Here is a 25,828-nt window from a genome sequence, read left to right as displayed (position 1 = left end):
GAGCGGACCAATTTGGGGGGCACACTTTTTTTGTTTAAAGTTCATCGAGAGGAATGCTATTTTCTCGTTCTCCCCCCTCTTGCTCTATATTTTTCGATACCTGCTCTAAGAAAAGAAAATGAAAATTAATACGAGAGCCGCGCCTTACAAAAGAAGCCATTCGTCTTGTTGATTATCTATTTGGTTGTCAGGGTTTGAGCTATGGCGCCGGCCCACTCCCTTTTTGTAATATATAAAAAAATAAAACACACATGCGCGCACTGCACCGGTCCAGAAAACACCGATAGGAGGGAAAAGTGTGGTGCAAAAAATACACTCATTAAAGCATTAAAAGACCACGAACCGAGAAACTATTTAATTTTTTTCACCCTCTTCAGAACCAAAGGAAAAAGCAGGAGGAGGGGGTGTGCCATACTCTGTGTCAGGCCGGTGCAAGCGCATCTGAGCAGCCGTTAAATTAACGGGAGAACGGGAGTGAAACGGAGGGACGGTTTGTGATTTAAAACGAGATTACAGGACGTAATGTACCAAGATCACTCACGGCCGGGACAGATTAATCATCGCAGGCTCCTGATTTCTCCAGACAGGTCGCTGTGCCTTTGTAGGCAAAACCAACACTGAAATTACATGGAATTATTTATTGTGTGCGAGCAAGAGCATGTTTGCTTTTAAATACATCATCCATGCTTTAAAACCCGAGGAAGGACGAAAGTGTGTGTGATTGCTGTGGAAACCAAAAAGATTCTATTATTGAAAATAAAGCACTTTTTAAACGGGATGATACATGTAGCATCACCTGAAAACGTCATTTTAGGAGAGCAAAATTATATTGAAAGAAGAACTGAGAAGATAAAAAATATACATTTTCAACCATTTATTTAAATTTCTATGAACTATTTACAAATAATAGTAAAGGTAGACACTGAGGAAGCATCAGCAGAGAAAGGAGCAAATTACATATAAGGGAGGTAACACATATTCAACAATACCATCGTTATTGTTATTATCATCATGATCAATAAGGATCTTTGGAATGTAAATAAAATACCATCAATTAAAAACACTTGAAGAATAAAATAGCTAAAAAGTGACACAAAGTAAAAGAATAGAGGAAAGAGAAGGGAGGAGAGGAATAATAGAGGCTCCTTATTTTCTGTATGTCCCTTTCTAGAACAATTGTTTATAATTAAATTACTTTTTTTTAGATTTTTACATACAAGAAATCAATAGCGCTTTTTGTATTGCAGGTAATAATAATAATTATTATAATAACTCGTCACACAATTTCAAAAATATAAAAGCTCGAAAAGCTGTCACTTCATTTAACGAGCAAGAAAAAAATAAGATGACAAAAATAAAAATATATATAAGTACAACTGAGGTAATAGGTAGTACATTTTATAGTGCTGTGTTTTATAATGTGTTCATGAACTGTTAGTACCAGAATTTTGGTTGTGATCGTTAGTGTCCTTTGTTTAGGCAGCTTTTAAACCCTGTTTGTAGTAGTGGGAAATCTTTTTTTTTTAATTTAACTTTATTCCGCTCTCCACCACCCTGTTAGACTGCTTCCCTGTATAATACATCACAGAATGAACAAACAACGGACACATAAACGCTCCTCGTCACTCTCAGCAACAACAGCATCATTTACAATCAACACTGAATTCAAAAATAACTACAATTAAAAATTGTAAAAGCTATATTTTGTCATTAAACAAAACAGAAATACCAACAGTTATATTTGTAACAGCGAGACAGCAAAGTGTCTGGATCATTTTGGATCATTCCGGAGGTTATATTTGATGTTAGCGTAATAATATAAAGACGGGCGGAGGGATATGAGCATGTATGTGGTTTGTGTGTATAAGAATACTTCTGTTGACGAAACGAGTTTCATTTATTACATGTGCGTGTTGTGTGTGTGTGTGTGTGGAGGGGGTAGTGGTGGTTTGGGGATGGGTGCATAGAGGGACAGGGGACGGGTGGGGGGGTAATGGGCAGAGCCGCGGTTCACCTCTTTGCTTTGTACCCGCAGAGTAAACATGACAAATGGGGCCCGAGTTTGGCATGATTAAAGATGAAAACGAGGATCTATCTTCACAAAAAAAAATCTTGGATAGAAAAAGGAAAGGAACCACACACGCGCGGGGACATTATCTTCAGCCTACCGTCTCCTGCTCTGTCAGAGGGAGGCAGAGAGAGCGAGTATAAAAGAGAGAAATTATAAGAGAGAGGCAGCAGAGAGGGATCAAGCCGCGGCAGTTCTTTCAGTCTCCTTCACCTACGTTTTGTTCATATTTTATGAATGGAAAATCTCCCCTTCCACCCCTCCCGCGTCCTAACGTCATATTATAGTGAGTAACATCAGCACAGACCAGGGCCATACAGGCGGCAACGGCATCTCTCCCTCCTACTAGAGCAAAAGCATTATTCCGGTCCAAAGTGCAGGTTCCGGTGGTTACAAGCGTGGTCGCCCCTTTGGCGTTCAGTTTGGAATTTAGGGAGCAAAAAGCCAGGGTAATATATCAGACAACAGGCCAGAGGACCAGGCTATAGGGGTCCGGAGGAGCGGTTCTGGGAGCCGGTTAGAGCCTGGGAGTTTGTATTGCTGTTGTTTGTCCCGGAGCGGACCTTGGTGTTGGGGAGCTTGTGGTCCTTCTTCCATTTCATCCTTCGGTTTTGGAACCAGATCTTGATCTGTCGTTCTGACAGGCACAGTGTGTGTGCGATTTCCACCCTGCGCCTGCGCGTCAGGTACCGGTTGTAGTGGAACTCCTTCTCGAGCTCCAGAACCTGCTGGCGCGTGTAGGCCGTCCGCGAACGCTTGGGCTCCCCCCCTGTGTAGTTTGAACTCACTGTGGAAGAACAATTGGAAAGAACATTAACATAATAATAATAACACTAATAATTCTAATGATAATGCATGGTTTCATATTTACATGCCCTACAGTAATGGGTTTACAGCCTTTCTAGCCTGGTGGTCCCATTAAACAGGGCGCACCATAGTGGAATAGTGATGGTACTTTATAAATTGAAAACAGCACATCAAGCCACAGTGAGGTAAAATGGCAGACACACGAGCATGCACGCAGGGAGGAGAGATCAAGCAGCTGAATCCACTGAAACGCCTGTAACCCCTTTAATGCAAGCGCTGCTTTCAACCTGCACTCGATCTGTTTTCTTGAGACGCTGTATTTGAGCCTGTTGTCAGGTGTCATTTTGGGCCCTGGGGCGGTGTGAATCTTCCCAACATAGCCAGCCTGACGCTGGTGTCCAAATGTTGTGATGTGAGAGCAAATCGAGGGCACGGTCTAAAACGGTGGAAATCTGCGCTGCACTGACGTGTCTGCACACGCAGGATCAGGGCTGCCTGGAAATATGGATGCGTAGAAACAGCAGAATTGGAAGCAGCTTTATGTTTTTCTTTGCGTAATCTTATAGGCACAAATGCCCTAAACTGAAAGCAATGACGGCTGCATTGTCTGTGTTGGACAAATAAAGGTGGCGGTGGGGGTGCAGAAGCTACACCACTGCACTGAATGGCCGACTGGGTAATGATTCAACAAATCTCATGAACTACGACTGGACAGCAGCGTGCAAGCGTGCTGCAACACAGCCCAGCGTCTCATGAGAGACTGCAGCTAACTCTGCAGAGAGAAACAGCTTCCACCTCAAAATAAAAGAAAATAAAAAATAATCGTGGAGTGACTTATTAAGGTGTCATTGCAAAAGCCGCCCGAACACGCGCCCCGGTTATCCAAATACGCAAAAGGCAGCGAGTCTCTAGAAGCTCAGAGAAGCCATAACAGACTGGAGCAGCTATTCGCTTTTACATTAGTGTTTTACGATCGGCTCCATAAACATGAATATTTCAGCTGCCATAAAACTTTCCCTCCCCTGGAACAACGAGTGGGAACGGAAGGCTCGACAGAGTAAAGTACACCGTTTATACAACCCGACCACTTAAAATCAAATTACCAAAGCATAAAAGCTAACTTATGGGCTCGATCTGAGTTGTCATAAGGCGAGGAATTAGAGCAGACGAGCCTGAGATCGGACTTCAAAAGGCACCTCAGCGGAGAGGTGTAATAAAAATTTATGGAGGGTGTAATTATATTGGCCCTGCAAACAGACGATCGTAAATCTTGACCCAAGGGCTACTCTTCTACTTCTAACAGAAAGCAGACGAGGAGGAAGCCGTAGATTTCTGACGGTGGACACCTAGCTGACTGCATGGGTTTCAACTGGGCAGAAAGGCGAAGCGAGAGAGATGGAGAGAGAGGGGGAGAGAGAGAAAGAAGTTTGCATGCAGCTCTTACCGATGTTTACATGGACTTTCTTCATCCACGGGTAAACTACGGGGTCCTTGCGAGTGCTCGAAGGGGAAGAAATGCTTTGGCTGTGAGGCGTTTGACCGCAAGACGGAGGTGGAGGCGGGCTCGGTGTCACCGAGTCGCAGCGGTGGCTCTGCTCCGGGACTGGGGTGGTTTGCAGCCCGGTCGGGGGTACGACGTGACCCCGAGGGGACATCACCACCGAGGCGGGCTGAGCTGTGCGCTGGCACGGCGTGTATGGCGGCTCAGCCCGCTGCTGGTGTTGGCTCTGATGGTGTGGGTGGTGTTGATGGTGGTGGTAGAGAGAGTCCGGCTGGAAGGCAGCAGGCTCCTGCCTCTGGGAGCTGTAATAGTCCGGAGAGTGACTGGGCAGATAGTCGCTCTGTGAGTATTCCTCGCACGGTGGGAACTTCGGGTCCACATAGTTGGAGTTGATCAAATACGAGCTCATGGCCATTAATTTCAGTCTTTTGTAGAATTGCACCTACTCGGAAAATATATAACTAAAATTTATATCTCATCCCTTTACTCTTCGGTTATTCCTGTTCCGTTGAACCCTCCTACTTTTCTGTCAAGTGAACAAAGTTAAGAAGCCACGTGACGGCTGCCGGCCAATGGCGCGCCTCCAGGAGGAACCCCGGATAAGGAAATGGGATTAAGCATATACACGGCCCCGCACGCGCATCATCATATGGCCTCAGTTTGTGGGCATTCACAGCCGTACAATACTTTCCCCTCTCCCGCCCCGTCTCTCTCCTTCTGCCTGTCCCCTCTCTCTATCCATCCGCCACATGTCGGCGCGCACGCCGCCGTAAGCAGGCAGAGAATCACAACAATAACAAAGCGCGTCCAACATTCTGGACACACACGAGCAGCAGAGTACAGTACAGATGAAGTCCTGCCTTATTGCAAACGGACCTTTCCCCCTCTTACGCGTCTGGCTGGAACTTCAAATAGAAAGAAAGCGCTGGAGGGGATTTAAAGTGGCGCCTGCACCACCCTCCGTGTATATATTTGGGTGTGTGTAGGGACGTGCTTGCCAAAGATCTTTTTCTTTTTTTTTCTTTCCAGTACTTCTTAAATCACTAATAACGGGGAGTGGGAGAGTGGCCTGGCCGGCTGCTGCACCGCCACCCAGCAGCGGTACCGTGTCAGAGATAAATCTGGCTTGTTAAGAATCGATAGAAAATTCATCAACTAATTCAGGTTCCACTGCCTCTTAAATCACTTGCAGACCTTTGCATTAGAACCGAGAATTCAACATTGTTTCCCCCTTTTTAAAATCCTATGTTGCCCATTCCACATTTAACTTTCAGCCTCAGCCCAGGTTGCGTTTTGACTTGCATGCATAAACGGGATTTATTCCCCTCCACTCTCTGATATTAACATCACCGGAATAGTAAGTTCATATGCCCACATGCCCTTGAGCTGAACGCAGATACACCGCGCTTTGTTTTTCCTCCTGAAGGGAATTCATTTCCCTCCGTGACCGGCTCACACAAGCTGCTGCAGACTTCCAGAGCTTTTGTTCCCCCCGCTGCAGAACAAGCAGGACACAATCCCACTTTCTGTTGTCGTCACTTTCATAAACACTAAAGATTTCAGCATTTCTTTGTTGAAATGCACAAAGCATAATAATTTACAAGAACTCTGCTTCTGTGTCTGAATCTACACGGTGGCTTTTCAGCCCAACAACACAAAACACACAGAAAGTCTCACAAACATGCTGCACCGTGATCAATACAATATATATGCTGTTGGCGTTATCGCTGGTATTAATGATTCGCACACACAGACACACAAGCAAAGATGATGGAGATATCCAAGTCCTTTGTTTCGAGAGAATTGACCGTCTCTAAATCGAAACCTTAGCACCTCCACCCCCACGCACAACCCCCCAATACGCCTTCCTTAGATGAACAGTAACGCACGGCATCATTTTTCAACAAGACAAATAATAAATAAGAGTCCAATTCACCCTGGAGTTGGCCCTTTGAAACACTGACGTGCTTTGTTGATCGAAAAAAATAATACCCAAGTTGAATTGAGTTTTCGTCACTTTAGATGAGAATAAAATATCAAATAATAAACATTTGAGTCCCTAAAATTACTAGGTCTATATTTATAATGTGCAGGAAGCAAAGGAAGGAAATATTAGTACACACTTTCATTTAATTTAAACATAAACCAGCATCCTTTACTTAATAAAAGCTTTACAATCGAATAATAGCAGCTAAAGGCCTCTGCCGTGTTGGATCCATCGCTGCCGTCGTGTATAAATCCACTATATACTCCCCTAGAAGCGAATTTGTGATTGTTTTAATGATTTTTACACAAATCCGGATCTACAGGGTAGATATAGAAGACATGGGCTCTCTGAAGGCGCAGGGTTTACACCGTCGATAGGCTTTTATTGCTTTCATAAACTCGCTGCCACTCTGGGATATTTCCATTCGTCAGTACTGTCTCTGACCCCTGACCCGCTCACTGCTGGTGGGGATCTGGGAAATGAAGTTATAATTCTGTAACGCTTCCTGTAACTCGAGGGCATCGAAAAGAAAGAAAGAAAAACTCAGGCGCAGATAAAACAAAGCGGTGAAATAATGGAACACACGCCGTTTCACTTTTACGCAGCATAAAGGGTAAAAACATGGAGTACAGATTATAGCTTACATTAATGTGCGTAAGTGCCGGTTTAAATACTGAGAGACAAACCTTGATAATAAAAAAGGCCTTTTAATTTGAATGCTGTTTGTGCAGTGAAGGAATGTCACTGGAAAAATCTCACATTTTATGTACATTTTTTATTATATAAAAACATATTTAATTCTGTTGTAATGTTAAATTCAGTAATTTTACCATGACCTGTCTAAGCTGGTGGGTGTAACAGGACTCGATCGGTGACATTTCTTTATTTTTATTTATATATATATTCTTGTTCAAAACACAAGTTTCATTACAAAATAACATACTTCAAAACTTTCTACCGACCCACACAAAAATGTAATTAGTTCTGCGGTTGTAATTATTTAGAAAAAGGTGGATAGGGGTAAAAAAAAAAAAATCCTTGGCAGCCCCAACCGTGGACCGTTCTAACAGAATGAACGCAATTTAATGAAAGAAAAGACAAATTACTTGGCACGGGGAAACGCTGTTCTATCAAAAATGGTTCTGAGTGATCTGACTGAAGAATGGATGGAGCAGTGAATGAAATGGATAAATATCCTCTCAGTGTGGTGAATGAATTGGCGTGCGTCTGTAAAAGTCTGATTTAACTGAATTAAAAAGTGATCTGAGCAGCGCGCACAGAAAGGCCTGCACTCTGTAATCCTGCTTAAAACACATTCTCATTTTATTCTAAACATTAAACTCATGTACACAATTATTTTAGTTGATATAATGGTTTCTATACTGTGGCAATAACAATTTAGATGCAAATTAAATGCAAAAAAAAAATCTTGCTTAATACAGGAGAAGCATGCTTTCATGTATACATGCATTTTTCTTGCTATATTTTCAATGTAATTTCTATCTGCTCTTATGCTCCCGCATTGATTTTGTGACACCAACACTCCCTCCCTGCTGCAGGCAATATTGCAGTTCTCGGTTTCCTCCAAAAGTTGATCATACATCACAGAACCGGACAACAACAGCAGAGAGCGTGGGGACTGTTCAGGGCTGGAGGGAGAAGGCACCGCGATTCTATTCTATTCTATTCTATTCTATTCTATTATGTTCTATTCTATTATGTTCTATTGGCTGTGCGCAGGCAGGTGTGGGCGTGTTCCTCTGTCACCTTGACCTCCCGTTCTGCTGCGGGTCACATCAGGTATCGATCAAGGTGTGTTTGAGTCTGACTGCGGCACTTCCCCTCCCTCTGTCAAGTTTGTCAGCAGCAGCCATTCAGTTCAACGGGGACCCTTTGTTTCCCGGGTACAGGTAGAGGTCAATGTGCCAAGCAGAGATCCAGAAAGACACACACGGATATTTGGAAGACAAACTAGTCCTGTCGCCTAAACGAATTCCTGTCCGAAAGCCATGTAGAGTAACAGGCTTATAACATGGTTTTATATATATATATATATATATATATATATATATATATATATATATATATATATATATATATATATATATTATAATTTGCTGCGGTTACGTTATTTTACATTTTATTTATTATTTTATTTATTTTATCAGATATCCTAATGTACAGCTAAGATCCACCGCTAGAACCCCCACTTGAAAAACCCGATGATCCTGTTTCCACGCCACACATAGAGCCTGCACAGTGCAGCAGCCCCTGCACAGAAAGATGGCCTTTCCTCTGCAGCAACATTAAAATCTAATATCAAGACATATTTCACTGTAGACAGAGCGAAAAAAGAGATAATGGAGGCAGAGAGGGGATGACACACAGTGGGATAAAGTGGGTGGAAAAGGTCAGCGGATCTGGATTTAAACATGTGAGTTTTATTGCGGGTCAATTCCGTTTACAGCTCAAACACCAACAAGCTCAAACAGCTAAGAGGTTTTTTCAGAGGCGAGGATGAGTGGGGGTGAACTTAAAAGCAATAAAATATTCAGAGAGCGGAAGAGAGCCTCGCTGAATAAATAACTTTTAAAGTCGTCTTTACAGTTTACGACTTTCTGAGCAGTTTGTCCCAAGCAGTAGCCTCAAACTCATTTGTTGTTGGCAAAGCTGCTGAAAATACGCACCGCGCTCTGCGCTCCTGCAAATTGGGATTAAAGTCTTCTCTGAGATGGATTAATTTTACCTCACGGTAAGACTGCGCCGTTTGTTGTGAGGCCTTGTGTGAGCAGCATTGTGTCGGTTCTTAAATAGCCATGCTAAACTACAACGAAGCCATTCTGATAAAACATTTAACACGCGAGTGCAGCAGGTATATAAAGATATTAAAAACAAACCTGCCTGCACAAACCACTATAATAATTATTTTAGAGTTTTTTAACATAAAAGGCAGAAATGTAAGCATTTGCTTAATTATCATGAAGCTACATAAAAGTACAAACATTCTTTTTCCGACAGAAGGCCCTAACTTTAAAATTCCACAAAGAGAAAATTAAAGTGAACATATTGAAGGGTTAAACGGCCTCATTATCTGCTGCGACCGGACTTGTCAACGTTCTGAAATATTACGGGGTGAAAAAAAGCTACAGGGACAACGAGGAAGAGAAATGTGGTTTTGCTCCTTTGTGCAGTTTGAAAAATAAATGGAGGTCCATTCCCCTGGTTATTGTCATGCAAAGTGAGGGACGGAGGAAAAAAATGAAGTGCTGCAAAGGCCTGTCCCTCCGTGTGGCAAGTATTAATCTGTAGATGTTTCTGGAATATCTATTGTGTGCATGTTGGAAGCTCTGCGAGAATAAGGCTATAAATTAATCTCACAATGCAGCAGGCGGACCAGCAGCCCGCAGCGTGTCAGGTGGAGCTGGGGAACCAGCAGGGAGGAAATGCAGACAGACATGAGGACTGTAGCTGCGAGATGACCAGAGTTTACTAAATAACATCCTGACGTTTCCAAAAGATTCTCCCTTTAATTCCGTCACAACAAATAATCCAGTGCAAATCCTGCAGCTCGGCACACCGTGCGGCTCCACGCAGACAGGAAGCGTGCTCATAGGCTATTCATTTCTAGTGCTAATAAACATGCCACCGCTTCTAGAGATTAGCGTCATATTTGAACAGAATTGTGAGCAGGTTGGGCACAGCGTTAGCGCCTCATGGTGCGGCGCAAACGAAGAAAAGGAAACAAATGCTCCTTTTAATCAGAGAAACGGCGCATTAGCAATCAGCAGAGGGAAATAAACAGCGGAACCCACTGAGGCCGACAGGCTCCACACAACAGAGGCAGAACAGCACACACTGATAGAGCCGCAGCAACAACCGCTGCAAGACATCCCAGCTGATTATTATTATTATTAAAGAGTGGAGTTAGGCTGTTCCAGATGTGGGATTATAGCACATTGTGTTTTACAGAAAAAAAACAATATATATATAGTTTAAAAAAGAGAGCAAACAGAAAATGTAGCTTTTAGTTTGGGACTAGAGGGAGAAAGTTGTCCAGCGTGACCTTTAACCTGCCACTGGCCACGACCTCGCCTTCACCCTCAACAGCCGCATAGTGCAGATCCGTCTATGTACGTTTGTAATGATCCTACTGCTGCTTTGTTGGATGGTTACAGAAAGCCCAAATTATTACTAGACTGTCTGCTGGGCCCTGATGTGACACATCCAAAATGGCATAATTATGCTAACTAATTAGCCGGCAGGATAGGTACAGTGAAGGAAATGGAGCTTTCCAGGAGGATTCACATCCCAGGGGAGTGACGTGCACAGTCAATCAGAAAGTATGAATTGATAAAGTATGAACGGGGAGGAGGGGGGAGGAGGGGGTTCTGCAGCGACTCTTTACACGTGGTCTTCCCCTGCCTCCCGGCGTGGGCAAAGCACCTGCCACACATGCACACACGGTGAGAGCGCAAAGCTGGCACACACACAACACGCACACACAACGATATGCAAATGAGGCAGCTTCTTCTTCTTCTACAAGGCGATTTGTGTTTTTGTACTCACTCCGCTGCAGCTTGCAGATCCGCGTCTCTTTCAGGCATCGTCCTCACATCGAGCTCAGTTTACCTGCTGCTATAATATCTGCTTCATTCCTCCAGCTGTGCTCCACTTTTTGCGTCCGGAATGAGAAGCCTTCCCACCTCAGCCTTCACACCTCAGTCCCCCTCTCCTCACTCTCTCCCTCTCTTAACGCCACAGGTTTTTTTTTTACCTCTTCGAAATTCTTCGTGTTGTCTTAAAGTCGCTGTCATTTCTTTTTCTGTCTTCCGGCACACAGGCGCAGAGACGCACCCCCTCTGGTCTCCGGTAAACACATCAGAGCAGCACTGCTCACAGTCCGCGTCTAAATGCGCTAATACTGTACAGTTACAGCACATTTAGCGGCGATAATCCAGCGAAAACAAAGGCACCGCTTCTTTCCACAGCAGCACCAGACGCTCCGTGCGTAAAAACCCAGACCAAACCGGCGGTAAACGATAGAGGAAACCCCCCACCCTCACTGCTGGCCGTTCCCCGTGTTTCCCGGTGTTACAGGGAGCGGTTTGGGGCTGAGGGAGACCGAGCAGGGCTGCTGTGGAGACTGTGGGCTCTTTAAGGCATTAAGTGTTGTGTGTGTGTGCATGGACTCAAGTTTTCAAATTAATCTGCCAGTTTGGCACACTCTTTGTTTAACGGGCGAGGCGTGTCACCCCGCGTCCCCGGTACACATTTTAATATTGGTGAGACGCGCTGACCTCCCGTTCACCCCGAGCAAAGCCAAGCCTCCCTCACCCCTCCTCCCCCAGCCTTTCTTTCTGCCATTTCCACCTCTTTCACTCCCCTCTGTCCCTCATCCCCTCGTTCTGTCATTCTGTTCTTACCCTTCCCTCTCTCTCCCTCTCTCTCTCTGTCATACCAAATTGAGTTGGAGTCATTACATTGAAGAAAAATGGTCAGTAGATGTGAAGGGGGGGTCTCACTCAGTTTCTCCCTCACAGATTTTTCTTTCTTCCAGGATCATTTCTCCTTTTCCCTTTGTTGTATAAATATAAATGACACCGCGGTGCACGCTGACGTGTGAACCCACAGCGTGTAATCGCACCAGAGAATTATAAAAAGAGTATTTGTTGTATACAGACCAGTGTGCGGCATTGCAGCAGACTTTAGATATAAACAACAGTTTTTATTGCGCTTAACGGGCTGTGAGCCGGAGGAGAGCAGGCGCGGAGGTATCAGGTGGATTTATATTGATGTTATTCGACTCTTTGCAACCCGGCGATGGATTCTTATCGAGTTAACCATATGTCCACATTTTACCCTCATTTTACTATGACTTTTCTTATATTTCCGGTATTTTCCTATATCTCACGTCGCTTTGAAAACACGGCTGTTACTGCCTGTTTTGTTCAGTTCAGTTTCATCTTACACCGTGTTTTATGTAAATGTTTGCATTCAAGAAAAAATAATATGTATTTATGACGTTTCACAGGGGCCGTGCACGCGCACATGGTGTGTGTTATCAAACCTGCTGCCTCCCGTTTGACCCTCAATAGAATTAATATGGTGAACTTGGGATGAACCCGAGAGAAAGACGGAATCTATAACGTAGTTATTCCGCTATTACCTTTTGGGCTTTTGACGTGCGGACCCAGGCCAGCACGTTTACGTCAATAAGCGGATTATTTATTTACTGAATAATCATTTAGCTCCTCTATAGGGACTCATTCCCTCCAGTCTGACCCGCAGTTAGTTCCGACAGAAGCTGTGAGATTTTTCTGATTCTGAGGTCACCTGATCAAACTTTTGTTTTTTTGGTCCCATCTTCACACATGTTTAAATTTGTATGAATATTTGATTACGTTGCTATATTTCACTCATTTATTATGAACAATGTTAAAATGTTCTACTATTTTAACCCGATTTTAACAAGAACTAAAGAAATAGGTTAGAAGAAAAACAAACACTGCGAGGCTCATTTCTCTCAGCTAGAAAAGTAACCGGGACAGGACATTCATCTCGCAATGGAAAAATCAGATAAGGAGAGCAATATTTTTGGATGCTGTGGGAGATTGGAGTTTACTTTTGACAGGGTTGTGCCGATAAGGCTGAGGAGAGGAAGAGATCTGCTTTGCTAAACTCCCCTCTCCAAAATATATAAATAGCTTCCAAGCATGAAACCACCACTTTACAAGCACTGATCTCTGGTTCTGCACCGTGCGCACACGCACACACACACACACACACACACACACGCACTCAAGTGAAACAATTTGGAATAAAAACATCAAAATCTCGCATTTCAACATTTATAGAGGGGACTGTGCAGATTATTATTTTCACCTGTTTAAGGGGAGTTTTATTGATATAAGATAATATGTGTTTTAAACTGGTGCATTTAGTGTAACCATCAGTAGGGGCACAGCTTTCTAACATATGTATATTTTAATGTATAATTCACCCTCCTCCTCCTCTCAGTAAAATCACCCGGCCCTAAAGTCAATCATAATATTTCAAAGGAAGGTGCTTCTATTTGAAACAAATGTTCGCCGGTGTGAACAAAACTCGTAGCCAAACACCTGCACCCCCCCCCCCCCTCCAGACATCCCACCACCTCCAGCCACCTCCATGTCACCGAATACCTTCCGCCCTCCCAGCACCACCTTCAACCCCTTCTGTTTTTCCTGTCTTTCTCTTCCCTTCATCTCCCTCTCTGTGCATCGCGGCGGCAGGAGGAGCCTCGCTTTTGTTAACGGGCAAAGGAAGGGAAGGTCAGGCCTCAGCCGCTCCTTTGCCTCCTGCTATCATTTCTCTCATCTGTACCCCCCACGACCCCCTACACACACCTCTGCTCATGCTCGGACTCCCTCCCTCGCTCCCTCTTTTTTGCCTTTGACATACAGCAATTGGTCCAGAGTGAAGTGAGTGAGTGAGGAGAGGGAGAGGCGAGGGCGGAACTCACGCACGCCGGTGAACTTTTGACCCTTCAACTCGGTGAACCTACTGCTGGACATCCAGTCATGTTGTTCTCCTGATAATAACCCTCCTCCTCTGCGCCTCGGGCAGGAAGACAGCGAAATAAGAAAGAGAGTAACTACGGCAGTAGGCTACTAATTCAGGTGGTGGGCTGTTTCTGTCCGAGCCTGGCTGCTGCTCATTCTCTCTGCTGTGTAGAGGAAAATACAAACAGACATGAATGAAAAAGTAAGAATCTCTGATTCTGTGCATGTAAAGACGCGGGCTGTGTGTGTTTCTGTACCCTCTCCATCCATCAGCCGCAGAGACGACGCGACAGTTCTGACAGTTCTGACAGCTTGTGTGTTTTAGCAGTGAGAGCCGGAGCCGGGAGGTTCGCAGGTTATCTTGGACAGGATTCAAAAGAACTGGGGCGCGTGCTGTAGTGAGGGAGGGAGGAAGGTGTGGGCTCGCGGGGGGCTCTCGCGCCGGGTCTCGCGTCCTCCTGGTCTAAAGCGGGCTCTGGTGGCGGCGCGAGGGAGTTGCATTCTCTGGGAAAAAATGGGTCCAATAAAGTTTGAATCAAACGGAAGCCGCTTCAAGGGGATTAAAAGTAAAGAGTCACGAGTTACTGCAACATAAAAGTCCCGATTTTATTTTTTTTTTTCAGAAAAATCACAAAAAGGAGAAATGGCCACACTGAAGGCTTATTTTTGTAGTAGTCCTATTTTTCCATATCGACCTACTGTAATAATTACCATTGTTTAAATTTACAATACTTACTGTATTTGTACGTTATGTGATACAGTAAATTATTAACCTGAAACCTTCCAGCACATCATTGTATATTAACACGTCATTCATAAAATCCTAGCACATGTCAATAACTTATTTGTTTCGTAGGCTATTTTCATTAAAACCTATCAATTTAACAAAGCGCTCCCCCATGACCTGGGAGCGTTTTTAAATATTTGCATTGTTATAAGCCGTCTCCAAGTCAAACAGCCCTCTGCTGTCTTATCCAGGCTTGTTTTACTCACTCACACAAAGCGGCAGGCTTTTATCGAGAGCAAACAATTTTAAAGTAATCACCCAATCATGAGTTGCTTTCTCTTTTTTCTGCGTTAACTTAATATGGTGCAAATGACCATTTTCAAGTCAAATCAGATGTGATATCACAGCAGTTGTGACAGTCTAATGGATGGCTCTGTTTACTCAGCCTGATTTAAATTGTGGAAGTTTTTTCGTTTGTCTGAGATAAACTTCCCGCCCTCCTCCTGGAAACAGGAAGCCCATTGGCTGCAGATAAATAAAAACAGCCACCTGTTAATTCATTTCCTCCGTGTTACAAACACACTCCTCTGGAGGGGGGGGGGGTAGTTTGGTGCTATAAGCCCCCCCCCTCCTCCTCCTCTCTTGCGCAGGCGCAATAGTCTCCTTCGCAGTGCGTGGCTCGAGTCTGTCTGCTGACCTCGCGGTGACTCCTTCTCGTGCATTATTCATGAGACGTGGCCGCGCGGTTCACCCCTATCAGTATGCAGAGGACATTAAAGCTTCGCAAATGCCGATTTAAACGTAAAGCAATCACACGAGATGCTGCGACGGGGGAGAGGGGAATAGTTCAGAGGCAGGAGTGTGTGTGTGTGTGTGTGTGTGTGTGTGTGTGTGTGTGTGTGTGTGTGTGTGTGTGTGTGTGTGTGTGTGTGTGTGAGGGCACGGCTTTCCAGCTTGTCAATAGGCTGCGCTTATTTCTGCTCCATTCCTTGACGGGCTTCTGTGTAAAAAACAAAGCCTAAAAAATAATAATTATAATAATAACAATAATAATGAACATCACATTGGAGCTGGTCAAAAGTGCCACACGCCAGTGAGTTCTGCAACAACACACAGGCTGTTCCCATGGCCCGGTCATTACCTTCCCTCTCAGCTCTCTCGTGCTCTACCAGTAAACCCAGCAAATACAACAAAACACACCCCACTCCCACACACACACACAAAGCCCTCTACTCCCTCACATACAGACAAACACACACCTTTGCAGTGCACTGGGAAAAAGAAAGAGCCAGCCGCATGAGTTACTCACCCCACTCATCATCACCAACACACAGGCTGTTCAAGCCAAACTCGGCGCCTTCTGACAGACTCGACAGGTTCAAAAGGAGCAGCAAGCCTGTACACATAATACACATAATGCACATAATGCCGAGGAGAAGCGGCTCTGCAGGCTGCCTGCAGAGACGGGAAACAGATGACACACACAGCAAAAACAAAGGAGCCCATACAGAGCCGCTGCTGCGCCTTCCCATGTCACAGCCTCTCTCACTTTTGCCGACAAGGAAAGGACCTACATTTGTGTCACGCGTGTCATGTCGTGTCCCCTTGTGTAGTCCATGTGTATGTGTGTGTGCAGGAGGAGTTGCTTTGGGAGGGGGATTCCTGTATCATCATTAAAAGGAGGAAGTTGATGAAAAATGAAATGGGGAGGTTCTTTTGCCTTCCTGTTTACTGAACTGAAACTTCCTCAAAGATCCAGGCCGGGTCCAGACACACACACACACAGACACACACACAGTTTGGGGGTTATATCACCCCGGGACAGAAGCAAAAATATGTTCGATCCATTATTATTATTTAAAGAACGTACAATATCAACCTAGATTGGTGTTAAAATGGCTGATATTAAGGAGACAGTGTTTTGTATATTATAACTGTTGTAATCCAAGGAAAGGAAAAATATGCAGGGATAGACAAACGCTTACTGTGAAGAAGAGCGCCTTCACTTTTCACCCAACTCCCCAACGGGTGTCTCAGTAATTTATGGTATCCCAAACATGACTCCAAATAACATTGTGAAGCTCGTGTGAAAAATCATTGCGATGGCGGAGGGCAGCGCCAGGAATCCCCAGACTGAAAATGCATCTGGGCAGTCTGACTTCACATGTAAAGAGAAGATAATAAATGAGAGTTTGAGAGCAGAGGGACTTCCGAAAGCTGAATCCTCCTCTCTTATTAGCGGAGGAGTGCAGAGGACAGCGGATTAACTATGTGGTCGTGACCGGGGAGAAATACTCAGACGTGAAGTAGGCCACGCTGCTGTGTAAATACTGTAAGGGCAGCTTTTAGCGTGGGTTTCCTAGAGGGGAATATTTCATCGGAGCAAGACATATAAAAGACGGGCTATATAATAAAATAGAAAATAAAATGAATTAAATACAAAATTAAAAAACGTAATAGGAAATTGTAAATACAGCCTACCTAAACATGACAAATTAAAACCAAATCCACATTGTTTTTAAAAAGGAGGCCATGCAGGAAAAGTATACTAAAACATAATATACTTATTTTGAAAAAAGAAAAAAAATCTTAAGTCCTCCAACCCTCTGTTTCCTCATCGTTACCAAGTACAAATTCTACCAGCTTTAAATATCATAAGAGTTTATCTCAGCACTCTAAAACTCTCCATATGTTTTGGACTCCGGGCGCCATGTTGTCGTCAAGTTTAACACAAAAGAAGATTTATTAATTCATTTTATTGTCTTGTGACGTCAACTGCGACACCACGTGATATCAATGCCTGGCTGTTAAAAAACAAAAATTTGTAACTCCATATTTACTTAAAATGCGTCCGTCTGCTGCAACACACGTTAAACAGCAACATGATGGAGACCGTGCGCGCGAGCAGTGGACGGCGCCGCGTGAGTGGCAGCAGCGCTGTTTGACAGCTTCAGCCCGGCTTCAGACATCAGAGGGAAATAGTGTGAAAAATTCATAAAGATTTACAGGGTCAGTGAAAACTCTAACACATCCGCGTTTATCTCCCTGTTGACTCACATCACAGTCTGCGCTTATGTTATTATTCAGAAAATCACAACAAGCTGCTGGCTTTTCACCAAAAACTGTTTCAACTGTAATTTATGTGTGGATTAAATTTGGTGCTATCTGAAGAGTTTTATTGGCACTACACATAGATCAATACATACATACATACATACATATATATATATATATATATATATATATATATATATATATATATATATATATATATATAACCATTACTGGTGAAACTATATAATTAATAATGACCTAACACCAGTTGTTCTAATAGAGGTGTTGTGTGACGTGGCTCCAGTCTTATGTTGTGTTTATTTGAGTGTTGAATCTGATCTAAAGGCTGTTTAAGAGTCCTACTAGTTCCAGTGGAAACTCGGAGATACTTGTGTTGCTCAGTTCGGAATTCTTTTGTATCACGTTCTTGAATTCTTAATTATAGCGGGGTAAGGTTTGGTGTATCTCAAAATTAATTAATACCAATGTTAATATAGTGTTGACCCTTGCCTTCATTAATGAATTGATCGTCAGTCCATGTATAACAAACACCATATTGTCTTGAATTCTGGCACTTGGTTCCCATCGGGTTTGTAAATTCGTTTGGTTCTTCTGTAAGTCTGGTTCAGTTTGAACTTTTCTTTGAAACAAAAACCACTAAATCTGAGGCTATAGTGTCTACAGTATGTGTGCGCGTGTCTGCTGAGAATCAAACAGGACCAAACTGTGGCGTAAAATAGCCCCTGCAAAGACTCGAGCCTTGGAAATGTTTGTATCCACGACGCTTTTTTCACTCACACCCATCCTGTCTGGAAAATACAAGGGCGGAGGGTGTACAAAGATTTTCTTATGGTACCCAAGGACGCATGTCACTGCAGTGTGTGTGAGTGAGAGAGAGAGCGTGCGTGAGAGTGCGCGCGTGTCCTTGTCCATCAACTTCGTGGTTATAGCACACATGGGCATTTTTACAACTCTTGATCCTTATTGGAACAGATTTACGCACACGATAGCTGTGCGTAAAATGGTGTTGGATCCGTTTGATCCAGAGAAAGAGTAAAGTTGTGAGTCAGCAATAGCGACCAACAACATCTGTTGCTGTCAGTTCATCATCCTTTCAGCAAATGCATTATCCGAATCTCCTTTAAAATGTAAAAAGAAAAATAACAAATTTAAAACCTGAAACTAGCCTCTACACAGCCAGCTTCATTCCAACCAGCTCTGGTTCCGTATTTAGTACTTTTGCCAAAGTTTAGTCTATCACAGACACACACAGACAGCTACAGTGCATTTGTATGACTGTAACCAACGCCATGTTTACTAATGGTTCCTTCTCCACACTGACAAACATACAGCAATTTTCCTGCATGGCTGTGTGCCATCATTACGCACACACTAAATGACGCCCGTTGGGGCTACACACACACACACACACACAGATTCATAATCTCACTCCATCTGTGACGCCACGACCGTCGCCCGGCCTGGACCAGCCACAACAAGGAATCTCAAATATCTCAGATACACCGGAGCTTGGCTGCACTCCGCGAGCGCGTTAATACAGGAGCACTACACAGTGAGTGAGTGACATGGTAATTACACACCTCTCTCTCACTTTACCACCCCCACCCCTCTCTCTACTTAGCCCTCACTTACAGCCAGCCTTCAAACTCTACTTACTGTGTGAACCGGCTCCTTCTCTTCGCCGGTTTTTCAAGCATCCGGAGCGAAACAGAGTAGAGATCGCCGGGCTCTGAGTGTGAACCGGAGCTGGAATAGCGGCCGGTAGTAGTGGCCTGGTGTGTCTCTCTCACACACTCCCTCCCTCTCCCGCTCTGTCTCTGCTTTACTGACCCCTTTAGGATCCCCGCGAAGCCGTTAAACCGTCACTTGCTTTCTAGAATGTGAAATATATAGTACATTGTCAACTCCCCAAAACCATAAAACTAACTTTATGGACCCCACGTGACCAAAGGAGAGCCAGTAAGAGGTATCAGTTTGAGGCCAGGCCTGATCTTTACGATGCAACTTGAAGATAAAACCCCTCATCTGTTTGACATGTAAATGTCAAAGCTGTCTTCCTTTTTATAGTTTGGCCCAAAGCCGAAGGGGGTTAGGTTAAAAAAAATATCTCAACACATACACAGACAGAAGAGGCAGGAGACAGAGGTTGTGTCCAGATGAGGCTCGAAGCAGGACCTTGCCCCCCCGCCTCCAATCAACTTAGAGAGCCGTGTATGGGAAACTGCAGCACCATCAGCCGGTGAGTTTAAAAGTTCAGTTGGTTGTTTACAGTTGGAAACGAGGAGAGGGTAACTTAATTTGTCCGGGAGCGGCCTCCGTTCGGGCGGAAAAGGGAGAAAAGTGACCAATTTGTCCACCGTAGGTAGTTTGTCCTCAGCAGAGAGGACTGTCCTGTGTGTGTGTGTGTTTCTCAGTGTTTGTTTTATGCAGCTTGATTAGTGATTGGTGATCTTGGGCGGTGGGGCTTCTGTGGTCCTTGGATATGTGGCGTTCATGGTTAAAGGGGCCTCAAAAAATCAGGCGCAGGCCTCTGGACTGGATGTAAATGCACAGAAACATGCGGACGGAGCAAAGTTTGCATCAACAAGTTATTTTGTGTATCTGTCCACCTGATCAAACCCAACCAGCCAATGTGACTGAACAACCCCTGCAAAACACAATATCGACTGTGGCTTGGCAGCTGACAGATGGAGCCATCTTGAGAAACAAGTTTGCACGAGAAATATAAGATCTACAATAAATTCATAAGGACAGAGCCAAAAATATTCTCAGCAGATCCTAAAAGGATTCTTAAACTTCTGGGCTGCGTGAACCCATGTGTGTGGCAGTTTGGTTTATGAGCAGCTGCTTAAGTCTTTATGAGTTTGATGAGTATGATGAACTTTATTTTTTTTAACGCCAAGATACAAACAAATACAAAAAGCTCACTGGCAGAAAGCTTACAGGCCTTTAAGGACGGCAGCCATTTCCCTCACACACACACACACACACACACACACACCTCCACACTTGGACGTGCTCTCACACACTACAACTACAAATATCCAACTGGTCACATTTAAAAATGTCAATATATATTTATGTACATCATTTTCGAAACGTAGAGCCAATAATTACAATAATAATAACAATATAATACAGTTACGCTTTTTTAGAATATATAGCTATACACAACATTATGGATGGGTACTGAGACAAAGACACACATTCTCTGCTTCCTCAATAAAAATAGGAAGAGATTTTAATCAGCTGACCGAGGGGAGGGGGGGGTCAAACTAGTAGGATATACATACGTTATTGAATCATGTAAATAACTTACAATAAGTGCTGACATGCTAACTTTTCTAGAAAGCACTCGGTCAATTACAAAACATCGCACTTGACACATAAAACGATGAAACCATAGGTAGCGAGGTTGTAGGTCGGACATATTAGGTAGTATATTCATCCTCTTCTCCTCCGGACATGTTAAAACGACGACAACATACAGGAACACCAAGTTTTCTTCTTTTTACAAGAGCAAGTACCACAGTCATTTTTACGTTGCCCTAAAACACCAAAGACCAACATGCCAAAAAATAAAAAGTGCTGCGCTGCTGTACAGTACTCGGCTGATGAAGTGTTTGTTTCTTTTTTCTGAATGTAGATGTGGAACCTCTTCTTTTCTGCTGGCCTCTTTTTGTGTTTTTCTTCAAGTTTTCTGTTTTCTCTTTTGTTTGTTTCTTGTCTCCCTCGTGGGAGCCTGTTAGTTACTTTTCCAACGAGATGGACGGATGGATTATTTTTTCTATTTTAATCTTTAGGGTTGGAAGGCGCTTCCCGCAGAGGCGAGGCTCATGCTTTTCAGTTTGTTATCCTTCTTCCACTTCATCCTCCGGTTCTGGAACCAGATCTTAATCTGCCGCTCCGTGAGACAGAGCGCGTGCGCGATCTCGATCCGCCGTCGTCGCGTGAGGTACCGGTTGAAGTGGAACTCTTTCTCCAGCTCGAGCGTCTGGTAGCGGGTGTACGCGGTCCGCGCCCGTTTCCCATCAGGGCCCGTCATATCTGAGGGTTTGGAGCGGACAAAGGGCGGTTAAAGGAGCGTGTTTGGATGCGTCCATCATTTACACACAGACAGAAGGTGGGCAGCACACGATGAGCCTACAGGACCCCCACCAAATATCCCCTAACAGCACTGGATCAACATCTTTGTTTTCATTTCTGAAAGACACATTTCTGCAGATTTGCTCGGATTGCAGCCGCCAAACACACACAGCACATAAGACAGAATTTCACACAGGTTCTGTGCGTAAAGACACACGAGTAGTGCGTAAAAACTATCCCTCATTCTAGCCAGTCATCCCTTGACACATTTCATTTCAACAATTTCCACTCCACGGCCTGCGCTAAAAGATTTGCTTTTATTCGTCACATTGCTATTTTCTTTTTTAACCACTCCTCTTCACCATCACCTTCTATATATTCCCCCTTCTCACTCCCTCTTGTGCCCTTCATGGTTTTATTGCCTCGTCCTCAGCCTCACTTCTCTAATAGCCCAAAGTTCCCACACGTAATAAAGCTTCACTTTTTCAAAGGAGCAGCAGCTTCCAAAGCCTTCCTGCTCTCTCTCTTTTTGTAACTCCCTCCTTTTCTTTTCCCACCCGGCTCTGTCTGCGCTCTCCAGCCTGTTGGGCTTTGCTGCCCGGCTTGGCTCTCCCCTGACAGATTTATGACGCTTTTGTGGAATTTGCTAAAATAAAAAAAAGAGGAAGAAAAGACAGAGGGGGTAACCATCCGGCGTCCCTGGCCTGCTTCTACAGGCGGGATGTGTAAAAAGAATTCCAGCCTGGTGCACTGAAAACACACACTAATACAGAACTTCTTCAGCTTGTTAACTGAAGGATGAGCAGCTGCTCTGTTCAATTTCTGATTTCTGAAATTTCACACCAGGTAAAAACTGTGAAATTTACATATGTAATCTAAACTAAAACGCAAAAAGTTATGCTTTTCCAGCTTTAGGACCAAGATGATGGATTTTTGACAGCCATATGAAAACATTAAACTGACGCAGTGAGAAAAGGCTTGGTGGGGTGCAGACAAAATCGAGTAACCATGGCTAATTGTGTGTCTTCCAGCTATTCTCAAGCAGCCAATTTACTCAAATCAAATCAAAGCAACAATAAGTCTGCAGATTCTTTAGTATGTATACAAAGAAGCACAAAGCACTATGGCTCCCCATGTAGCTTCAACAAGCACTTAACTGTCACCGGCCCCATGTGTCCTTACATATGAATATTATCGCCCTGGAACTTTTATGATACAGAGCTAATAAGCTGTAAACACAAGAGCAGCATGTACCATGGCTAATGTGCAGCTTTCTCATCCAGGGGAATATCTGTGGTGCCTGAGCGTCGCTGCCAGTGCTGCCAGCGGCGGATCCCGCCGGGCCGCCCTCCTGCTTCTGCAAAGACTGCTGGTGCCCGACCCTGGGTGGCGGGTTGTTACCGTGACCGGTGTCCCGGTTATGCTGCAATTCCTCGGTCTCCGGTGACGCGTCATCCAGCTCCGTGAAGCGCTGAGCCGTGCCGCCGCCGCCGCCGGAGGAGGCGGAGGACAGGTTTGGAGAGCTGAGATTACCGCTTCCTGGTTGCTCCGAGCGGGGAGACGATCCGTGGGCTCCCAGCTTGGGGTTTTCACTACCGGGTGACAGGAGAGATTCTGCCGCGGAGGCAAGGGAGCAGGTGGACAGCTGCCTGAATCCCCTGTCCGAGGTCGGGGAGCCGAAGTCCCCGACGACCGAGCCGCCCCCGAAGTGTCCTCCGGTGTTGCCTTCGCTGCTCCCCCTTCCCCGGTTGGTGACGGTCAGGTCCATGCCATTGTAGCTGTAGCCGTACGCGCCCGTGGCATGGTGCATGGTGGCGGCGGAAGAGTCCCTGTACGCCCCGCCGTTCATTGCGCCGCTGCTGGCTCCATAATTTAGCAGTTGATAGTCGGGGCCATTTGGGTAGCGCCCCGAGAACGAGTTTACAAAGTAAGAGCTCATTTAGGTTGTTTTAGAGAGTTGCAGGCTTACAGCTGAGTACTAAGGGGCGCTTGATTTGTTAGATTTCTCTTGGTCGTTATAACGCGGGTACTTTCAACGATTTATGATGTATTAGTGAATTATGGCGTTGCACTGTACTTCGTTTTTAGCTATGTATGCGCCGTCCAAATATGGGGGTGGGGTGGTGTGTGTGCTGGATAGAGGGGTGTGTGTGCGTGATGGGGGAGGTGAGGGGTGAGGTGAGGGAGGAGAGAGAGAGACAGAGAGAAGGGAGGGTGTGCGGTCACGTGCTTTTGTTGACCAGTCGTAAATTCTCGCCGATGACTTTGGAGAGGTAATTCATGCTCTGAGGTTTCTAATGATAAAGGACTGGGCGGGGGAAGCTCTCTCTCCTTCCCTCTCTCTCGCTCTCTCCCTCACCCTTTATTCCACTGCTAGAGGTGTCGGGGGTGAGCTCAGAGCGCCACCTACTGCAGACATAATTTATTGCAATGATTACAAAGGGAGGGAGAAAGTAGACCCTCCAAAAGAGCCTCAGAGAGCTGTTAAAACATTTCTCCCCGTGTGTGTTTTTGTGTACACGTCACAAGTCCGGTCTATTAATTGACCTTTGCTTAGGCTGGAATTTAGCCGGCTACCATTAAACAGCCCTAAGATGGCAAACAGATAATAACATGCTGCCTCTCACCTTCAGCTGAGAGTCTACTGATCATCTGCAAGTAGGGCTACATGGGAAAAAGTAGAACATCATCATTTGTAATTAATAATATGGCTAGAGCTGATAGTAGCATAATGTGACTCCAGAGCCAGAGAGGAAAAAGAGAATTATTTCTCAAGTTTTGTTCAGATATCTTCACCATGTTCTTTCCTTCTCTCTGCCCCTCCTCCTCCTCCTCCTCCTCTTTCCCTGCAGCCTCCCTTCCAGCTGCAGAGCAGGAATGTTAAACCTGATCTGTGACGTCCACACTGGATGGAAATCTGCTGATTTATGATTTGTTGATTCCCGGGTTGGGATGCATTTCAGCCAGAGTGCCTCTGTGTGTCTGAGTGTTTTTGTGTGCGTGTGTGTTTTTGCAGTGTAGGCCTCAACTCAGTGCAGCTTTGACACACAGGCTGGACAGGGGGACAGATGAAGATTTCCAGATTTTTGTGTGTGAAATGATACAAATGAATGTACTCAGTGGGAGAGTGTGTGTGTGTGTAGCTGCAGGCCACATTTCAGACCCTTAGCTTTCACACTGAGTGTCGACTATAGAGAAACCAGCAGTTGGAATGGAAATCACCTTGGGTCTTCCAAAGTAACCGCACAGATACAAAAAAACAGGGGAAGCTAAAATTCCATACTACGTGTCAGATCTTACTTTTAATATTATTATATCAGCCGACTGACAAGCCTTGAAGCACAGAGCCAGAAATGTGCCAGGAATGGCCTCCGAGCTGCAGGGACGGACAGGAGGCGGCACTGACCCAGTTGGCACACACCCCTGAACACACTCGGCTTGTTATATATAAATTTCCACCAACACTGAATATTTGTCCCTTGAAACAACTCACTGACTATTTTGGTCCAAACAGTATTTGATAAATGAGAGTAGAGACAGCAGATTTGGAAAAGGTGGAGTCTTTGCACCACTAACATCCAGCCTCTGCACAGATTGTTTATGGATAAAATCACCCTTTAAATGGCACAGATATTCCTCCATGCAGGGCACATATGTGAGCACAATTTCTTGCAATCAATGGAGTCCTTAATGCCTCATTTCAAGCTGCGCGCAAATGTGAAGGTTTCTGTTAAGATGCTTCAGTTTATTAACTTTTGGAGATGAAATGTCAGAGACTTCATCTGGCTCGAAGTCTATAGACAACATAGAAATCCAACCACTGTTTTGTTGCCGAAAATAAGAGAAACTTCACCTGTGTGTGCACTTAATGTGTTGTGTGGGTAAAACGAGCCCTCTAGGTCACAGAGAAACCTTTTCCACTATGTTTGACAGAGAACATCTGCCAGCGTGTACTTTCTGTTTTTCTTGTCACCTCAGTACAGTCATGTCAAACCTCCTGTAGCCTGACCAGCAGCCTGTCTATACACAAACAGAA

The 25,828-nt window shown here is 44.6% G+C and overlaps 3 protein-coding genes across 4 annotated transcripts in view; all 3 read right to left on the bottom strand.

Moving 5' to 3' along the window:
* The window catches only part of hoxb3a (homeobox B3a), a 56,055-nt gene extending 36,521 nt beyond the window's left edge, over positions 1 to 19,534 (bottom strand). For both annotated transcript variants that reach the window (XM_028411134.1, XM_028411135.1), the window contains exon 1: positions 19,363 to 19,534. The gene's annotated coding sequence lies outside the window, so the exon portion shown is untranslated. The remainder of the gene's footprint in view (positions 1 to 19,362) is intronic.
* Positions 1,541 to 6,539, bottom strand: hoxb4a (homeobox B4a). Its single transcript, XM_028411149.1, has 2 exons — positions 4,320 to 6,539; positions 1,541 to 2,855 (listed from the first exon to the last, which is right to left on the bottom strand). The coding sequence occupies exons 1-2, from the start codon at positions 4,789 to 4,791 to the stop codon at positions 2,551 to 2,553; spliced, it is 777 nt and encodes a 258-aa protein (XP_028266950.1). The 5' UTR covers positions 4,792 to 6,539; the 3' UTR covers positions 1,541 to 2,550.
* A 1,077-nt stretch (positions 19,535 to 20,611) lies between the features above and the next one.
* On the bottom strand, positions 20,612 to 23,886 carry hoxb5a (homeobox B5a). The gene is made up of 2 exons (XM_028411141.1): positions 23,047 to 23,886; positions 20,612 to 21,753 (listed from the first exon to the last, which is right to left on the bottom strand). The coding sequence occupies exons 1-2, from the start codon at positions 23,729 to 23,731 to the stop codon at positions 21,506 to 21,508; spliced, it is 933 nt and encodes a 310-aa protein (XP_028266942.1). The 5' UTR covers positions 23,732 to 23,886; the 3' UTR covers positions 20,612 to 21,505.
* Between the last annotated feature and the right edge of the window lie 1,942 nt (positions 23,887 to 25,828).

Source organism: Parambassis ranga, chromosome 8, assembly GCF_900634625.1.
Source record: "Parambassis ranga chromosome 8, fParRan2.1, whole genome shotgun sequence".
In the NCBI taxonomy this organism is placed as follows: Eukaryota; Metazoa; Chordata; class Actinopteri; family Ambassidae; genus Parambassis; species Parambassis ranga.
This window is presented reverse-complemented; position numbering and strand designations above follow the sequence as displayed.